The sequence below is a fragment of the Colias eurytheme genome, chromosome 4 (genome assembly GCF_061535395.1).
Source record: "Colias eurytheme isolate Ceu_HAF_F1 chromosome 4, ilColEury1 Martin Lab GWU primary, whole genome shotgun sequence".
In the NCBI taxonomy this organism is placed as follows: Eukaryota; Metazoa; Arthropoda; class Insecta; order Lepidoptera; family Pieridae; genus Colias; species Colias eurytheme.
Window position 1 is genome coordinate 2,316,902 of NC_142983.1, and position 22,306 is coordinate 2,339,207.

Consider the following 22,306-nt stretch of genomic DNA (forward strand, 5'->3'; position numbering starts at 1 on the left):
TATTTGTTATTTACATACAATTTATTTTATTTATTATGAGTTTTTTCATTTTGTCATATTTTGCCATCTTGGTTCCAGTCACATATTTCCAGTCATATTATACAACTACCAAATCAAGTCAATTTATGAAATGACGAATTCTACAACTTATAATACCACATAAAACCTTTAAGAAATCCATTAAAATCACCATTTATTTTTATACAGGGCGTTATTTTAAGGTATGTAAGGTTTAAATTTGTGTGTTTTGGTGCACTGTAGTATCATCATTTGATTTTTTCATACATTATTTAACTCGACATATCAATAAATGATTAGTCATATTATATTGTATTTTTATATACGTTCGTTCAAAAATATTGTCATTTTAGAAAATATAATGAATTCCACTTTTTACGTTTGATGCTGTGGTTTATGTGATAGATGAAATGTGCCTTTCTGTTTAATTGATAACCAAAAGTGTTAGACTAATTTTGATGAAACAAAAAGAAGCAATAAGATGTTTGGTAAAAATCATGTAATTTACAAATAAACAGGCATAAAATAACATTTCAATACCAAGCTTAAAATATGAAATAAAATGAGGTAAATATTAAAATCGATATTATTTAGGCATCTTATACTTAGATTTGGGGTTTAATATCGCTATAATTGTAAAAGTAATGCATGTTTGTTGCGTGCGATTTACATTTTTCATTAAGGGTGCTTTTTCACCAATAATGTGCGAGGATGTATAGCGAGGAATGAATAAATAAAGAACCAATCATATTGCTTTATTTAGTTTGAAGTTTGATGCGCTTAGCGTTTGAAGTGATACTATTGTTATTTACAAACACATTCCTCGCTACACATTCTTGCACATTATTGGTGAAAAAGCACCCTTAAACATAAACACATGTACCTTATGATAGCAAATATATATTTAAGCCAGACGGTAAATCATTGTCATATTGTGATTATTTTTACATGACATTTATTAAAGGCTGACTGAATAAACGTTGTTTTATTGAAAATCCATGTGAGTTGCGACGTAGTTGTTCAAAACATAATGTATTTCATCATATCTCTCTCGTACAGAAAAAAACTATCTATACTTCTATACTAATGTTACTAGTATAATATTATATTATCTAGGCTTATATTATAAAGCTGAAGAGTTCGTTTGTTTGTTTGCTTGCTTGAACGCGCTAATATCAGAAACCATGGGTCCAATTTGAAAAAATATTTTACTGTTAGATAGTCCATTTATCGAGGAAGGCTATAGGCTATATATCATCACGCGAAGACCAATAGGATCGGCGCAATGTGGGTAAACCCGCAGGGAAAAGCTAGTATTTAAATATAAGTAGCGACAAATACCTATAGCGCTCAGTGAAACGTGGAGAAGTAAAATGTGCATGGGTCAACATAGGTACTGTTGTGCCCGTAATACTGAGTATAATTTATATAGCGCCCAAACCTGCGCAGAGTTCTAAAACAAGGTATCTGTAATGTAATCATAATATGACGGTTGCGACAGTAACCATGGGCATCTCCTCCACATGTCGGCACTGCACGGTCCAGTTTCATGTTAAGTTTTTTTGTCACAGTGCCCTACTCGTGGTCTATACTGTCTGTTGTCAATTTGGTAACTGCACAATATGATCATTGACCGTAAAGCGCGTCACACACGATGAAGATACTATAATATTTTATCTTAAGATACTGTTATATTTTATATTACAGTATCTTAAGGTATCCGGTATCAGCGTTCTGACCATCATTTTTCTTTTTGTCATTGCGTACTAAGACCCCTGTAGAACCGCCATCCTGTTACAAATGACCCGAAATTTTGTGTTAGTGTTTACGGATACCCTTAGCCGCTTAGGATTATTTCAGATAAAATTTTTTGGAGTCACTTAAACATAGACTGCAATTTGTATTGATTTACAATTTATACAACCCTAATTATGTTATCAATCCATACTAATATTATAAATGCCAAAGTAACTCTGTCTGTCTGTCTGTTACTCAATCACGCCTAAACTACTGAACCAATTTGCATGAAATTTGGTATGGAGATATTTTGATACCCGAGACATAGGCTACCTTTTATTGCGAAATATGTACCACGGGCGAAGCCGGGGCAAACCTCTAGTACTTAATATAGAAGCATTAAAAATTTGCAAATTGCTACCTCAGCGTAACAGAGCATGTGACTAGTGAATAATATTGGGGATATTATATAGGAATCGTAGAAAATAAAACAACAAATATTTGTACTATATCATAATTTATTTGATCGATTAAATACCATACAGATTAAACGATAAAATTACAAACTTAATCTAACAAGTCCAAAATCAAATATAAATAAGCATACGCTTAAAACTAAATGATAAGCATAAAACTAAAATGGTAACTTACTACTATGACGTTCTAATATAATTTGCGATATCACATTCAAAAATACCTATAATCAGCAATAACATCTACTAAACATACCATACGTATTACTAAAATAGAAATCTGAATCTTATTACCTGCATAATAAGAACTAAGTATGTTTAAATTCACATCGGTTTATATTTGCATGTAACCTGTAGTGAATTTACCTTCTAATTATTCCGAAAAAAAAACACGCATAAAAAAACAGGATTGCGCAATGTTAAGTTTTTAATAGTTAAAAAATTTACATCATACGCGTTCAAAGTGCTTCTAAAAGAAGTCTAGTCGAAGAAATAAATATTCAAGTTTTATTAATGGTCTTGTATGAAATTCTTCAAATATAAGTTTTTAATAAAAAATACCACGTTTTAATGCCGTTAATAACTATTATGCATATACAAATCAATAAATTTTACAATTATAAGTAAATAAAAACACCACATATATTTTAATTAATTAATCAATCGAACTAAAAATCTAATTTCAACTCCAGTAGGTATCTCAAATACAGAAGGTTTAAATTGCTTTGAGAAAGTATATAAACGTATTAAAAAATACATTATACATCAATATACTAAGGAACATTTAAGCAACATACATAGTTACCTATTATTTATTTTTTTACCCATTTAAAAGCACATAGTGTAGGTACTATTAAGGTGACTATGTATTTAAACATCGTATTTATTATGTGTATATATTTAACTATTTCTTGCACTTACATGTATCACAACTACGAATGGTAATATTTAAGATATGCTTATTGTATATTTCTATTAAGTGCACGTTTATGGTGCTAGTATTAAAAATCAATTGATTTTTTATTATCTGTAAGCTCCATAAGGAAGGTTTTAGCGTTTATTTTCTATAAAATAGGTTTTAGTATTGATAATTTTCTTTTTAATTACGATTAAGCCTAAGTTCTACATTACTCTGGTCACTTAACAACATTTCCTATTTAGATTACATTCATTCATTTAAATAATAGTAAATAAAAGGTTTAAAAAAATAATTACAATAACTTCTGTTACATGTATTGGACAAGTTTAGAAATAAAACCGGAAGTTAACAACATAAAAATAAATAATAAATGAATTATTGAAAATTAAAACGATATTAATCATAATTACATGGCATAACGGAATGTTTTGATGGGTTTTTAATTTAAATTTAAGTCGTGCAAATTAAATCTTAGCACCACAAACATTAACTAAACACTTTCACAGATAATTACTATTATATTTAAACACTGTTAGATTACGCGATGAGATTTTTTATGTGTAACCAAAAAAAGAGCGTCTGTGCCGAATCGTCGCTTGATTCCATGACGTGACGGTATTGCCATGACGCGACCTTGAAATTATACTTTCAACGCGCCTAAAGAAGTTTCACTTGAAAATGTCACAATATTTTGGTATCTTCGAATCTTGCCAAAGAAATTTCACTTCTGATCCGTGTGCTCGGCACACACGCTCTTTCTTTATAAAAAGGCCGTCTCAAACATAATAACGCTTCTTTCAAAGTATAATAAATACTTTTAGAATTAACTGTTTCAAGTGATTTAACTTACATTACTAATTAGTTAAGTTGGTAAAGGTCAGTTTATGAATAAATAATTCAAATTGAAGGATAAATAATAAACATAATGCCATCTCACATTATTTAAAGTAAATTAAAGAGATGGATAGCTTGTCTTTATTTCTCATATTGTTTTACAAGATATTAATATAATAATAATCTTTATTACGGATAAATAATCTCAATAATTAAAATTATTTACGATCTCTTCTCTCTTTTTTGACTCAAAACACATTTTTTGTAGGTACATTATTCTAAAACTTAACGGCAAGCATTCGTCGACAAAAAGTTTTCTTTAGAACATACCTGTACATTAACTAACAAAGAAACTCTATACAGCGTTCTTTTAACAAGACAACAAACGGTAAAATCCAAGGTTTATAAGGAATCAAATTTTATTGCGAAGCAATAACAATACCCGAAATAACAAAGCCTTTATCTATGTATAACACTGAAAGCAGTATTTTTGTAACTATGTACTTATTACATTTTTTTTCATTAATTACAAAGAATATTGAAAATATAATTAATTAAGTATTTACTTTATATAATAGTCTAATACAAAAATAAATATGCTTAAATTTGAGTAATATTTTTAAGCAAATACTACCCTCTATTTTAATCTTATTATATATTGATTGAGTAATTATAACGTATCCAAATACGTTTTTTTTATAAAGACATTTTTGAGACGAAAGTTATATGATTACTTAATTTCAAAAAAATTTGAAATGGATTTTTTTTTCTAGCAAGATTTAAAATTTTTATGTCAAAATTTTTCTAATAGCTCAAGCTAAATAGATTACATATTGTAATATAGATACGCATTATTTGAATTATAAATTAATTAATAATTATAATAGGTTTTTAACTTGTACCTAAGGTATTCCGTGCATAATCTGCAAAAATAGGTTGTCTTTAAAACTGTTATGAGTCAAATAAAATGAGAAATTGTACGAAATTTGTACTTGTATATATTTTTATGTAATGATTGTAAATCAAATCTCAATAATAAGTGCTTAAAAAACTTATGGTTTAAATAGTGTGTCACTAACAAGCTTAGTATATCTAAGCCCTTTTCATATATAAAACAATGGATATCATTTTACAGAACACAGGGTAAATTTATTAACAACTCATATAAATATTAATATGAGATCAAATACAATATTTTTATACATAAATAATCGTAGTTATATTTGTATTAAACATTCACAGTCTACAGTTAAAAATATTACTTACGTCGTAAAATAAAATTTAAAAAAAATGTCAAAAAATAAAATCTTCAAATAGAACTACGATTTACAAGCTACCCTTAAATTTTTTTCATAGCTTCCCTTAAAATTTTTTCATTGTTAAAAATTCACCCTGTATAAGTTGATTTGTATTTAGAAAAAAAAAACAATAGTTTAATCGTAACTATACAAATACAAATCAACACGTCATGGTACATGAAGCCAATATTCTTCAAAATATCGCCATCTCACATTATGCAAAACAAATGAAAGAGACAGCTATAACTCGACCAAATAAAAAAGGGATTCAAAATGGCGTCTAACTATATATCTTACACACGTAAAAACAAATAAATATACTTAGTTATAAAAACTAAAAACACGCTTCAACACGATACAAGAACTCGTGAAATTATTATATTGTCACCGATCCTTGATCCTTGATACTTTTTTTTTGCACAAAGTTTCAATTAAATCTATCCGTTTAAAGTGGTTCAAAATCGAGTCTAAAGGAATCGGTTATACCAACATACTGGTGAAGCTTATAAAAGCGTGTTCAGAACAGTTACACCATTTTGAATCCCTTTATTACATGACTGAGTAATAAAGAAGCCCGTATTATATGTACATATTTACAATAGTCTAACAAGTAGCATGCCAACAGAGGCGCCAGCTGTGAGGCCAACGCTAAGCATTGTGACGATTATAGATGATGCTTTCTCTCGTTCGTGCATGTCGACCACCCTGTGAATTGTGACGTCATTTTAGTTATTTTGAAGATTAGGATTTATTGGAATAGGGCAGAAAGTCTTGGTATAAATTAATAGAACAAATATATCGCTCAAATAAATTTAGGGGAAAAGAAAGTTTTAGTTTGCAAAATGTAAAATTATCTATTCATAAAATCTTTATTTTAGGAAAAAAAACGAAACAGTGTTGACATTAGTTTACATGTAAATTGGATTATTCCTTATTATTAAAAGTGACGGTCCTGTAATAATCTGAACATCGTTAAATATATATAGATAGGATAAAAGTAGTGGTAGAGCATAATTAACATCCCAATTTCCAATTCTCAACATCGAGAAACAAAAATTAATAAAGCAAAAAAGTTAATTTATAGTAAAACAAAGTAATGTCCATCTGACTAAAGTATATACAGTATTATTGCATACTTTTCAACACTCATTAATTTTAATTAGTCTTGTAACCGATAATGTACTGAAACCGCTAATTTTAATTGAACGCTAATTAATAACAACTAAACAAGATTCCAGCAAATTGCAAATAAATTGTTGTTAATTATTTTTTATCTGTCATAAAATTGTATGTACCGAATACAGAAAAAAAGACAAAAAATAACATAGGCAATTTTATCAAAGCGACTCGAAAATTGTAATTATTACGCAGATATCAAAGATGCAAACTAATATTTATGTTATCTGTATTCAATCGTGCAATTAATTAATTATCATATTATTGTTGACTCTGATAACCTCATATTGACAAATGGTCATTGCTAAGAAACTAAGTAGTGGCTTGTGACCGCAATAAATACAGAAATTTGCGTCATCGTTAATGATTAGAATGTCAAGTTTTTCAATTACAAGAAACATTAATTATTATTATTATTCGCATAAATATCTTAAAAGCAGTTTTGGTTTCAAACCTTATCCCAGAATTCAAAAATAGATAAAAGATCAAAGACATAGAGATAAGACTTAACATTTTCATGTCCCATTTTGTGTATAAATATCGTATTACCCCATAATGAGGATATATTCAGTCCCACAGGAAGACCTCGTGGTCTTCGTGGTCTAAGACGTCTTTATAGACCAACAGGAAGACCACAGGTATGAAGTCTGTCCCAAAACTTTTTCCTCGAAGGACCATTTTCAACTTACCTAGTAGAATTGACCATAGTGAAATTAGTCAAGTATCCATTAGTGAATGCGAAGACTATCATTATAAGGATATATTCATAGTCCCACAGGAAGACCACGAGTATACTAGTCCTTACCTGTTTTTTTGACAAATTTTCCTCGAAGGACCAAAATAACACTTCAAAACACCAATACAAGAACTTACCTAGTAGAATTGACCATAGTGATGTTAGTCAAGTATCCATTAGTGAATGCGAAGACTATCATGATAAGGATATATTCATAGTCCCACAGGAAGACCACGGGTAAATGCTTGCGGGGCTGAGCGTTGCACAGCATGAGCATGGGTACTCCGATGATTCGGAACACGCTCGCTGCGGCTATCACCCATTGGTTATTTGGCTGGAAATGCAAAGATATAAAGATAGAATTGTTGGATTGTAAGGGGAAATATTGTAGAAAAAACGAATTATAATTGTCATAAATGGATTATAATCTAAGATTCGTATATTTAAATTAAGATGAAAAGTTCGATTTTAATTTTCATGGCGCAGAATAAATTTGATCTTGTTAGTCTATAGTGTTTAAAAAAAATTAACAGAAAAAAAACCATAAATCACTTTATATTAAATGTGAAAAGATCATACTAAGAAGTCCTAAGTACAAAAGCAATTATAACAGAAACTCAGAGACAATAAATTTAAAAACAATTGGCATGCGAATTCTAGATAATATAATGAGCGACCCGGTTCTGCTGCAGGCACTTATTGTCTAACTGCTAATTGCTCTCATTTTAAACTGTTAATGGTAGCCAAATTTCATTATATTACTAGGTGACAAATGCGACTATGATCATGGTATATACGTCATAATATAAAACTAACCCTTTGTATTTTTTTTAACTTTAACATCCCATAAATAATTCAAGACACAGATTACCAAATAGTTATTACGTAAACGTAACAATAAACTGTAAACTGTAAGTAACTGACTCTTGTGCGCGTAAATTGATCAGTCAGTCAAATCAGTTATATATTTTTTTTTAATCTAAAAAAAAACACTGTCCGTTTAAAGTGAGTCAAAGTCGAGACAAAAGGTATCGGTTACATACAAACACACAGATGAAGCTAATAAAAGTGTTTTAAAATACATATAACTCGCGCGAGTTAACTTGACACCTGAAAAATGGCCTTGTCCCTTTCACTCCATTCTATTATCACGTGAGAGTGAAAGAGACGGGTATAGATAGCAGGTCTCAAGTTGACTCGCGGGTTGTAGTCACACTCACCCTCAGTAAGAAGCCTGCCACGAGTCGGCCGGCGTAATCGCCGCAATTAAATATCAGATAGTTGACCACTGGCACGAAGAATATATCTAAAATAATATTTATATGTTAATTATACATAATTGTTTAGTAGGAAAACACGTGGAGTAAATTACTTAATACTTATGCTTAATAACATAGCTTGCTTAATTTTGAAGATACTATATTAAAGTACATAATTACTTTTTCTATACAAAGTGTGTTTCAGACCTGTTATTTATTTATTTATTAGTTATTACACATTATTTCTTTATTGTATTTTACAGTTATCTGCACCACGGTGAAATGAAATTTTGTATGTTAAGTATCCAAATTTTTTGCTCCTTCATATAGTTAAGATATTGCTATCTCAGCTGTTTTAAGGTTTCAAAGTCTGCAAGTAGGTTCTGCTTTGATATTTTTAGTAGGTACATCACCACTACACAAACCGGTGAAGGTAAACATCGAGATAAAACCAGTATTCCCTACACAAGAACAAAGTTCTTTATTTAATATACAAAATCTAGACCCTACATAGATACTAGTTATTAATCTGTGACCCTACATAAATTTAGATCTATTTACCTACATATTTTTTCATATACTATGAAGGTTTCAAAATCATATGCTTTTATGTATTAGTTTAGTTGCTTATGACTTAATTCATTATAAAATATATAAGGATAATTTTTGCGGTATTTAAAATGTTTACGACAAATGTTATTATTATTATTATCAATCCTCTATTGCACTTAAAGAGAATAAAAAAGAAATACATACACTTAAATATAGCTTAAACTAACTACAAATGGCGGTCTTATAGCTTTAGAGCAATTTCTTACAGACAACCTTTGGTACAGTAGAGGAAAAATATAAAATAAAATAAATGTTTTGTATTATTATGTACATAAGAAAGTTTGAATGGGAAATAAGGATATGATTCTTGTTTTCCTGTTACAACTTATGAATAAAATGACTAAAATTTTAGTCAATGTATTGAGGAAAGATCTTAAGGAAACTAAAATTTATTATTGCAAATTAATATTTTTAATTAATTAACTAAGGTTCTATGATTTACTTATTCACCTTGAGAACTAAATATACTGCACCTGTCCTACTTATTATGTTTATAAATAAATACCTACATTTAAAATTCATTCAACTCTAGCAACCGGTTTTGGCTGTTATTAATAACAAAGGAAACTGACTAAAGCATACATTACAAGAAAAAATAATCGATAGTAAAAACTAGCTTTCCACCCGCAGTTCTACTCTCGCTATCTAAAATTAAAAAAAAAAATACTGAAATAATAAAAGAAAAATCTATTGATGAAAACAGAGTGAAAATAAGTGAAGAAGCTTTTGAGTTTACTGCAAACAAACAGACTGACGCGGACTTTATTCTATAAAATGTAGAGAATATAGTAGCAATTACAGAAAAACATGAAAAATACTCACTATTCCAATCAGTCCCTGCCGTAGTAGGATGAGATTCCACCAACACAGTGACAGCCGGATACACACACATGGTTATCCCGTACACAGCGAATATACTAAACGCATACACCCACACCTTCTTCAGAACAATCGTTAGATACGCCTCTCTATGCCTATTGGCCACCATGCCGTTTCCACGCAAAACATGATGCGTAAAATAGTCTATTTTATACATAAATATGTACGAAATCAGCGATGTGATGACCATAAAGTCAGCTATACAGAAGTATATGAGAGCGCTGTGTTGAGGCGATATTTTGAAGGCTAGAGATATGATTTGAGCTACGGCTGCGATTATTCCGCCGAGCGACTGTCCACTGATCACTGCTGCCATGTATTCTCTGGAAAACTTGCTGGCTGTGCCCATTAGGCCAGAAATGAATATTGCACTGGAAGCTGGAACAAAAAATGTCGTTATACTCTATACCTACTTCTTCTTTTTAGGTCATGGCACTTACATTATTACATAACGTAATACATAAGACACTATAGATTCACGTAAGGATGACGTAGGTACATATACAACGGAGAAAGAGTTTGAAATTCAAATTCAATTCGGTCCAGTAGTTCCTGAGATTAGAGCGATCAAATATACAAATTCATACATGCATCATACAATGTTATTAATGGAGATATTATCACTGCACCATGTTAAAGCTACATCGTATTTTTACAGGCGAAATAAAAATATATCCTTTGGGCGAATGAAACAGTTGACTATTTTCCATAACTTAAACTCTGAGTCATACTGCTTTAATTAATTTCTTAACTTTGTTGCGTTTGCTTTTGGTTATATAATCGTCTTATCAAGCTAATTGCATCCACAATATTGTATAACTGTATAGTTTGTGGTAATTTCCTTTGCAAACAAAAGATAACATAATGAGTTTCTATGCAGGAGACAATTTCCGAAGCCAATCATTTTACATATTAACCAAAATTTATCCTGGATTTTCAGTGTTTTTTATAATCTTCGAAATTCGTTAATTTTCAAACGGGTTTAGGTAAATTCAGATACTAAATGCAAACATTACACACTACATTGTTTAAAGTAGTTCAAGTTCACGATCATGTTAAAAAACAAAAAAATAATGTTTTATAATTTATCATGAACGTAGGATTAAATACAGTACTTAGCTCTAACACATCATTTTAATATGACATTTTTATTTTACATTTATATCATTAAAATCTGCAATTTGCATCTGCAACGCCTACCTTAGCTCTAAACCCTGTATCAAGCTCTATGCGTCACTAAAAGGGCTTATGGCACATTAGCTATTTCATACATACATACAAATTGTCGTTATTTTAATATTTACTCGTTTTAATGCTTCGCCTTTATTACTCACAAACTCGTTCTAAACACGAGATAAACACGTCACTTCATAATAATTAGTATATGTTTGCACAGGTTTTATTCCTTCATGCCCTATCTATGATTTGCGCTATATGACATTTGTATATGCAAATGATATTTTTCATACAATAATATTGAATTAAAGATAAGACCTACTTCCTACTAATTATGAATAATAAGTTCCATTTGATCAAAATTTGATGTAGAGCATGAAGATATTATGATTCTCTTTTACACAAAAACTATTACATATTTGTAAATTGTAGCGCTGCGCTAAGTACAGCATACAGATAGCATATTAAAAACAACTGAATATTATTTAATTTAATAAATGCTGCAGTATCAGTTTTACGAAGTAAATTTTTTGCAAGTCTTTTAAAACATGCTGTTGTCGGTACTTACACCTTGACCTGCCTTTTCTTGGACACTTTAGCGATTATAAAGTACTTTAGCCATTGTAGAATTTCTATTTAATAATTAAAACTTGAAAAGTTTTTTTGAGACTTATATTTGGTTCTAATAAACATAAGTGACTAACAAACATTTATTAGGAACTTGTACAGAAAGTTAATTCACGTTTAAATGTATCTCACAGTATGACTCATTCGTAGTTAATTTGATGAATGATGAGTAATAATACAAAATAATAACAATACATTATAAATTAAAGATATATAATATAGAGCCGGTAGTGCGATGGTCTCTCATCGATAAATAACTTTTACAAATACCTACATTAAATTATAAGTATTAGTTACAAATACATTTAAATTTTTGGTTCATCTAAAAAATTAAAAATGGTAATATGTAGATAGTTTTCAAACCCCATAACTATATAACAAATAATTAATTGTATACGAAACCATATTAAACCTAGGTTCACAAAGAAACCAGATTTCGAAAAGTATTAATCCAAAAACCTGTTTTTGTAGGGATTTTGTGGTCAAAGGTTCTATGACCTAAATTTAAAGTTTTCTCAAGCGTTAAAAGCAAACGAATTTTATATTTTGAACAACTGCATCGATGATAATAAAATTGTTATCGATATTCGCACGATTGTATCAAGTATCAGTAAAATGACTTGAGTAGCAAAACGAAAAACTATTAAATTCTTTATCTTAATTATGACCAAGATGCAATCAGATCGTCGCTTTTTTTTTTCATGAGTTAATGTTAATTTTAATTATTTTTTTTTTCGAGAAAAGGCAATATTTTCCTTTTTTTGTTTCTTCATATTTAATTCTAAACATCCAGTAATTAAATGTAGTTTTTCTTTCCTCTAGTAAAAGAGACGTAAGTCTCTTGAAAGAGCGGTACTCATGTACAAAACAATTTAAACACAGTTTAACTTTTAACCAGGGATCTGACACTTTAATAGTTGTCTATGTGAAATACGACAAAACCAGATTAAACAGAACCCGCGCTTAAAGATAAACCTTGTCTAAAGTTTTTTGTGGTAAGACAGATTATGTTTTCAAAACCTAATAACTGTGAGAATATAGTCTAAGTTAAATGTGTCTGTTTGTCCTATTTCTATTAGGGCATGCATGTGATAAGTCAATCAGTTCAGAGGTCGTATCGATAACAATAAATAAATTTGTCACATTAGATTGCCATTAGTCACTTATTGCAATGCAGTTTATATTATCTAGCTGTATGTGAAGCAAAAAGTTTGCTTTTAAAACATGTCTGAATACCATTCTATTACATAATGTTAACCAATAACAAATTGGCGACAAGAAAATTTGTAAATTTTTTAATGTTATTAACTCAAAAAAATTGCCATTTTATAGAAAGAAAAAAAAAACGTTTTTTTTTTCACAATACTTATACATATTATGTTTCACAAGTTTAATATAGCCCGAGTTATCAATTAAGAGTGAAAAAAAAGTCAACAAAAAATTAATTTGGATAGCTTTTCTCCCTTAGACCTAAGTATCTATAAAAAGATTTAGTTTTTAAAGTAACTCTACATGATCATTAAGGTAAAAACAACTATGTATCTACAAGATAACATTAAAACCTCATTAGTCAAGCATTGTTTAAATAATTGGATTGTATAACAGTCGTTAAATTAATTCTTAAACAAATCTATTTCGTTTCGCTTTTATTTACAGTGATTTAATTCCAGACAACCGACCATCGTATATCGGGATACATTCAATACAAAAAATAAATAAACTTTTCTGTACAAATATATCATCATGTGTATTAGAACACAAATTAGACAACATCCATACTAATATTATAAATGCGAAAGTAACTCTGTCTGTCTGTTTCTCAATCACGCCTAAACTACTGGACCAATTTTCATGAAATTTGGTATGGAGATATTTTGATACCCAAGAAAGGACATAGGCTACTTTTTATCCCGGGAAAATGACGCAATCCCGGAAATCCCACGGGAACGGGAACTATGCGGGTTTTTCATTGACTGCGCGGGCGAAGCCGTGGGCGGAAACCTAGTCGTTTATATATTATACGACTTGCAAATATGTAATAATATAATTTATTATTTGACGTAAAAGTTGCCACCTTTAATAAAATTAACGACAAAAAAAAACCCTAAACCCCAGCGCAACATATTTGGCGCTACAAAAATAAAGTTTTAGCAAAGGACGATAACCTCATTGCGATTATAAATTAATACCTACTTTGACCTTTAAAATATCGTTATCTTGTTTAAAATCAAAAGGGATCCGCTTACAGGTATCTGTGGTTTATATGTATCGCTTTATTAAACGTAGACTATTATAACTATGCCTAAGTACCTACAACGAAATATAGAAAAACTATTAACTATTACAACTTAGAAAATGCGAGTTAATTGAAGACACGAAATTAATCAAAAGATATTTTTTCTTAAAATAATGTCCAACAATGTGTAATCTGTAATCCTGCAGAATTTTCCGATATATCTTACCTATTAAAATACTAAAAATATTGTTTTACTATTTTTAGAAATTATTACGTGTATTGGTATGGTGTCCTGACCTACATAAACACATACAATACATATATTATAAATGCGAAAGTAACTCTGTCTGTCTGTCTGTTACTCAATCACGCCTAAACTACTGAACCAATTTTCATGAAATTTGGTATGGAGATATTTTGATACCCGAGAACGGACATAGGCTACTTTTTATCCCGGGAAAATGACGCAATCTCAGAAATCCCACGGGAACGGGAACTATGCGGGTTTTTCTTTGACTGCGCGGGCGAAGCAGCGGGCGGAAAGCTAGTATGGAATATTTTGGTATGTCGATAACCTTGACATAAAGGCAGTTACTTAATTACAAGAACGCCCATAAAAGGAAGTGTTATACTTTCAGGTTTCATGTAGGAATCGTAAATCAACTTCGAAATATTATTCGTAAAATTGACTAGAACAACTGAATAGCATAATAATATTGGAGATATTATATCCATATAGTATCTTTAAATCCTAATTATTGTCACAGTTGAATAAATGATTTAGCTTTATATTGTTACAGTGTTTTATTGTCATTAATGGCACGTTTAAAAAAATTCGTAAATATGTAATTTGCAATTATTCATTTAAGTTACAAAGACTCAACTTACCAGTCATTATAACAACAGTGACCATGGTTATAATGAAGAATGTGTTCTGCCATTCATCTGTGTCCACCATCACCAGGGATGTGGTCACGATGAAGGCCAGGGTGATGACCGTCAGCGAACCGATCAAACGACTCCTTACGGACACCCTGGAATAAAGGATAAGACGTAGAATAGATATAGCACACCCCGGACACTCCATACAAAATAATCGTTTTGACAGTCACACCGTAGAGACTGCAAATGTGTGTGTTAACGCTTTATGGTTGGCACATTTGTGACTAGCGTAAAAAAAAATTCTTGTTTTTCTGATGAAATACATCCGTAAACAGCATAATATCTAACCATTTTCTACGAAATCCGATAATCACAAATCCAAAATAATAAAATTACTTTAAGTCAATTTGATTAAATGTTGTCAATCTTCGTTGCGTATCGTCCTTGCAGAAAAATATGGCCCATTTTATGTCTGATCGCGCGGGGGTGAGGAAAGTTTAATCTTGGCGGGAGGCGGAGAGTGTCCGTTCTGTAGCGTTTAGCTACTATTATGTATTCTGTGGATATAGTTTAAAACCACAGAACAGTAAAGTAGATAGAAGTGTGATGTGGGCGTGGCCCACGTGTCACAAGTAAGGTAAGATCACCTAACTTGCTCTCAGTTGTGCGCAGAAAAATATTCGAGTCGGTTGTCAGCTGTCAAACCTTTTTTCCATATTTATTTATTAATTAGGACGTGTTGTTCGGTATAAAGAGTGCAAAAATGATAGCAGACGAAATAATATCAGCAATGAAGGCATTTCATACCTTCGGTAAGTCTTATTTTAATTTATTTTAATTATATTTTATGTTATAACTTCGCTTGTCGTAATTTGTCAAAATTGTATACAAATATCTAGTCAAAATGAACCTTAATCCATAAGAAATTAGTACTATTATAGATTGAACAGCAAACAAGACTTTCTGGAATATTATTGCAATAAACAAACGAATTTCGCTTTAGTGATGCTTGTGGTGCATATCGACAGTATCGATACTTTAGAAAAGACAAACATTATAAATATTAAATTTTATTTTATTTTTCCTTAGCTTTCATTTGTCTAATTTATTTATAGATTTCCCAAAGAGGCTAATTGAAAAGAGAAATGGATAAATGCAACGTGACGAGTTAACTGGATGCCGAACAGTACTAAGCGGTCTAACAAAGGCCACCGATACATCAAACCTACAGCAGTTCCAAGATTTAAAATAATGCATATTTTCTATTTGTATTTTGTAAATATAGATTTATACTATTCTATTCCGTTTTTTATTTAATAATAATAATATAAAAAGACGTACTTAGTAGTAATAAACATACTCCAAAATCTGACGCATTATACTATACTCATATAAAAGAAAGAAAAAAAAATACACAAAAAATATTTATTTGTGAATTATCGATAACAAGGCTGACATCCCTCAGAGCATAGCATCAGATAAATATCAAGTTAATGTCATTAATGTTGAGTGACACAAATTTCAACCTTATCTCTATGTGTTGCGTTTCAAATTTATATCTATCGAAAACTAACGCCCTCTGTTGTGGAGTAGCTGAATGGTTTTCGAATTTGGAATTTCTGTGCAATGAGAAACAAAACAGCTAATATACCTAGGGATGTTATACTAAAATAAACCGTAACATGGTGCGTTAGGGTACATATTGAAATGCTGAATTTATAACCTAAGTCAGTTTTTACTCAAATTAAGCTGTCCAATCAAAGGCATAGTTTACTTGTAGTGTACTGTATAACTATCGGTTTAAATGTGTGGGTTTGGCGACACTGGTTTTCATACTAATTAGACATTACAGCACTTCTATATGTTTTTACTGTTCTGTGTTTAAAACTATTGCCAGAATAGCCTATGCTGGCATTGACCAATAAAATAATAGACTGAGGATATACGTTTAACCTATCCATTTCCCTATTCTGCCATTGACGTGTTTTACAATCTGAGCAGTATCATATAAAACAAGTATAAAACATTCATAGATAATATCACCATATTTTGCGGCAGTAATGTTAAAATTCTGTTGTACATGCTCATTAGAAAACTCTACCTAATAAACTTGAAGGTAGAGTTTTCCTTCTGACAATTTGTGAGCGTGAGTCCAGTTGTTTAAAGTACGTCAGTGAATTCTGGTAAATTTCTCTAGACATCAACATGACATTGGTCAATAATTGAGGTCATTAAATGAGTATGTGGTTTTGACCGCAGCAATTAAATAAATATTAATTTATCGCGTTTAATTTCAGAATCTGCAACATTTGTGCATGCTAGTGTGATAATAAAATATTAATACACTATTCTCTATCTTAAAAGATAACCAGATATTTTATATTCAAAAATATGTGGGACCTGAAGTGAATCATCCTATCGTATAAATTTTAATCCTGTGATACATAAAAACAACTTTTTATAAGCGGACATCGTCAAAAATCAAATGACGCATGTTTTATCTTTTTCTTAGGAGACATATGAGTTGTTTTTGAGTCTTCTGAGTCCCCCCCCCCTTCGGCGAGATGTCGTGAGATTTGATTCGCCCTGAGTTTTAAAAACTTTTTAAATTAACTAATAACTATAGAAATTAAAAAAAATGAACTTGCTTTATTATAGGCTAACCTTATAAAAGCAGAACCAGCCCCAGCTTTTTTCATCTAAGTTACCTACGATATACGATGTTAACATTTTTTTTTTTTGTAGAAAAATATAAAGTGAGCTTTGATAGTATTTCGCTCAAGTAATTAATATGTACCTATGTTATTTTATTGAATATACCAAATAACTGTCTCAAATCTGTTCTAGATATTTTTTACATAAAACAGTAACAAACACTCATAATATTAAAGGATGGTAGAAAAGAAATACTTACAAATGCCCATACAGCGAGTTCAATATGAGGAACACCAAGTTAGGTATAGCCGTGGCCACATTGAGGTATGACGTGAACTGGGCTTGGAACTGCGTCTTACGCACAACCATGGTGAGATTGTGCGGCTCCACATCGCGGAATTTGTACATCCAGTACTGAAACATATTGTATGTTAGAAGTACATATAGTAATAGAATACAGAACTGCCCGCTTTGTCTCGACTCTAGAACTTGACAACAATTTTGGACACTATCCTAGACCTAAGCACACATGCGCACCTAGTAGTGATCATTGAAATTTTGTTGCAATCTAGTGGTAAACTAATAATAATAAAAAGAGCAATAAAAAATAGAGAAGACTGAATATCTATAGTACAATTTGTTTAATATTTACTTCAAATAATTACAAAATTCATTCATCAAAGCTTTGCTATTATCCATATAGTACAATTGTTTAATATTTACCGTTGATTACAAAATTAATCGAATTAAGCTTCTTCAAAAACTAGGCAAATATCATATAATCTCCTTATTATCTGTGTAGAATCTATGAACTTTTCCTTGAATACTAATCCTTTCTTTTTAATTCAAAGCATATGCTTACCCTAATTGAATTTCCAACATACAAGTCCAAGAAAGCATTTAAAAGAAGTGTTGTTAAGGCCAATAAGCTGGCAGTAATCAGATCTTAATGTCACAAAGGTAAGAAGGCTTAACTTACTTAACTTAGCCTTAACTTGGTTAAGGAGAAAGAGTTAAGCAGAAAATTATATGAAAAGGTTGTACTCTTGAAAAGGGATTTCTTTGGCACTGAAACTATTAGTTATTTCTTTCAAGTTTACAATAATTATGAATAACATTGACACACATTGACTTCGAGGAAATGTATTAAATCTGTTAATTGCATTTTAACATAATATGGTTTTACAATATTTTCAAACAAGAGATTTGATATTATTTGAATTAAATAATAAATTGTTTATCAGTTTACCTTATCAATCTTTTTGTTTTTATATGCATTGGCAATTTTTTTTAATTGGCACCTCATTTTTTAAAAGATTAAAATAACAAAAACTATATCTCAGTGTATGGAAATTACTAACATGAAGATAAAGATATTTTGAAGCCTAATGCTTGCATATGTAGGTACCATATTGCTAACTTAAAATTATTCTACCATAAAATATCAGGGGATATATATTCCAAATATTTTTCTGTTACAGAGTGGTGTTTTAAATATAAGAATAAAACTCTACAAAATTTTATTTAAGGTACTAATTACTTAGACCTAATCCATACTAATATTATAAATGCGAAAGTAACTCTGTCTGTTACTCAATCACGCCTAAACTACTGAACCAATTTGCATGAAATTTGGTATGGAGATATTTTGATATCCGAGAAAGGACATAGGCTATCTTTTATTGCGAAATATGTACGACGGGCGAAGCCGGGGCGGACCACTAGTTTTTGATAAAATCTAGTGCTTTTCATTTTATAGTTTATCTAGCCATCAAATAGAATCAATCAATCTAATCAATACCAGTATTTTATTTCACTATATTTGGTAGAGATATTATTTAGTAGAGCACAAAGCAAACATGGGAATATTTAATCCTACCAAAGGTCCTAATTTAAAATTAATGAACCACCTGCTGTTTAGATATTCATTTTATAACATAAATTGCATTTTAAATATATTTTTAGACAAATAAGGGCAGATTTACCTTTTTAATTTACGCTTATGCTAAATAATTAAATCAACATGCAATAGACCAACATAAGTACACAAATTAAGCAATATTGCGTTTTGTCGTTATAAATTTTAAATACTTACATCATTAGCAGTTATCAAAAAGTTCCAGGGAACAAGAGATGTTATTCCAAATAAGTAGAACAAAAAGTACACGATGCGATATTTATCCAGAGGATTATCTGTGTTATCCAAAACTTTGGTAGAGCAGGAATCAGTTACCAACTCTCTTTCTTCGGAATAATCGACGTCCTCCTCATTTTCTACGGTCTCAATGCAATCATCGTTATTAATCGATCCTGTATTATCCATTTTCGATGAAGAAAATTTATGTCTACACTTGAAAATTTAGTTTTCCGTAGAGACTGTATTTGTTTACTATGCTGAATTCACTGCAGCATTTTATTATTGACTTAACACACAACAGGGCACAGTGAATGCATTTCTTACACTAACACAACACCACTATAAAATATAAAAGGTGGCTATAGCATCGCGCAGAATACAAATTACAAAGCAACATCAAGAACTATGATCAAGAACAAATCAACAATCAGTAAACAGGCAACAGCTGTATGTCATTTTATATTTGACAGTTGACATATTATACTTTGAAAGAATATAGATAATACAAATAAACTGCTTGCATTGTGGCTTTTATGATGACCGAAAGTTAGTCTCACGAGTTGCTTACGAGCTGTGCATAGGATAGGAGTCTCTACACATTCTCTATAATCGGAAAACGACTGATATTTTTGTGTCCCTACGATACGTTATTAGTTTAAGAAGTATCGATCTCAATTTATTTTAATGTCTAATGGTTAGGGAGCCAGGTGCAAATTTGGTTAACTATTTCCTCTCAAGAGATAATTCGTCAGACGCATGAGAGTATAGTATTATAAAGCCTCGTGAACGTCAGCTGGCGCTCGGTTGGGGGGGTGAGCGGTTGTAGCCTCCCACGCACATAGGAAAAAAAATACATTCATTCATTCATTTCCTCTCAGCTAAAAATTTGTCAAATTGTAGCTAACCCAATATCTCAACGAAAAAAAATAGTCAGCTGGTTACAACATGGTGTATTATACGTCAGCTGGTGTCTCGAACATGAAAGTTAAATTTAAAGAAAAATTTATTTTCCGTTATTTCCTCTCAAACAAAAATTTACCTGATGATAGCTTATATGTAACTGTGGATAAATATATATGTCAGCTGGCTGTATCTTGGTGGAAAAACCGTCAGCTGATACGGGAGGCTACAACCGCTCTTCCCCCCAACCGAGCTCCAGCTGACGTTCACGAGGCTTCATAATTGTATACGTAGTATATTATTATTAGTCTGTGATAATACTATACTTTGATGCATTTTACTAATTACCGCTTGAGAGGAACTTGGTCATAAAATCTGCTGCTGGCTCCCGGACCATAAATATTATATAATCCATTTTTTAATTTTTAACCGACTTCAAAAAAAGGGAGGAGGTTCTCATTTCGGCCGGTATATTGCTGTTTTTCATTTTCTTCATTTCTAATTTTGCCTATTCTTCATAATATAAGCATAATAATGAAAGGTACAAAATGAAAGATTTCTAAACAACATTACTTTAAACATGTATGTACGGTAGATAGTATTTCAAAAATATAAAATTGTATTTTCTATGTATTATTGTTCCGTACTGTCCGAGTTACTGTACATACTGTAGTTAACCATGTAGTACTGTAATATTGCTCGCATAGCACCATATCGCTTGTAATGTCCTCTCGGTAGAGTAATAATATGTTCCTTGTTAATGTCAATAGGTAGAGATGAGTAAAAAAATAGTTATTATTTTAAGTAGGTATAAAAAAAACTATAAATTTAATTTTAACCTTTTATTATCTTTTTAACTACATAATATATTTATTTCATTTGTACAGGTATAATTAAAACGTTCATTTTAACAGGATGGAGTATAAAAAAAGAAGTAAAATACACATAAAAAAAGACTGCAAAGCGCATCTTTCATTTTTTTTTAATTAAGTTTACAATTCGTCATTTGAAAAGTTTGCTAGCTTAAATATATGACTTCTGAACATATTATACATTAAAGTATAAGCTAAATTAAATACATGAAAAATATTAAAATTTTACAACGTTAATATAAATATAAAAATTATATTTAACACACAATGGACGGACATTTTACAGCTAAAATAATGCAACGGTGAAACGTAGAATATTATTGATAATATTTAATTCAATATTTTTTTGTTTTATTTGCGTTTAATAAGGCACCGGGCCCGCGGAGCCCATTGTTAACTTTAATTTCTAAATGATTTTAAATTATAAACTAAAAGGTATTTGTGTAATTAATTCTAACTAAGAGATCGTGCATTTATTGTAATGCGCAAATAATTTTTCTTTTATTATACAGTAATAATGCTAAAAATTAAAATATGTATATTAATTATCTACGTATATAGTAGACAATGGTAAACGTATGTGTAGTAAAAGTAACAAATATTTAAGTATTTGATTCACGAATTTAATACACATGAAACATGATGCACAAAAATACTAAATACATATTATAACTAAATATTTCTATACGTATTTGTATGTATAGCAGTTAAAAATAAATGCGCTATATTATAAGGCGACCTTATTCAGTCTTTAGTTTCTTATACCTTAACATAATGGTGATTTATCGAAATATGAATTAAATGTGAAGCAATAAGTGTAAAAATATATCCATATTTACACATATGTAGTTATAGTACATTTCATATATCTTTTTCCTAT

At 30.3% G+C, this 22,306-nt stretch overlaps 1 protein-coding gene across 1 annotated transcript; it reads right to left on the minus strand.

Moving 5' to 3' along the window:
• Positions 1–4,788: 4,788 nt before the first annotated feature.
• On the minus strand, positions 4,789–20,052 carry Ent1 (Equilibrative nucleoside transporter 1). The gene is made up of 7 exons (XM_090120341.1): positions 19,613–20,052; positions 17,777–17,931; positions 14,869–15,014; positions 9,885–10,319; positions 8,412–8,497; positions 7,329–7,525; positions 4,789–5,984 (listed from the first exon to the last, which is right to left on the minus strand). The coding sequence occupies exons 1-7, from the start codon at positions 19,838–19,840 to the stop codon at positions 5,873–5,875; spliced, it is 1,359 nt and encodes a 452-aa protein (XP_089976467.1). The 5' UTR covers positions 19,841–20,052; the 3' UTR covers positions 4,789–5,872.
• Positions 20,053–22,306: the final 2,254 nt, after the last annotated feature.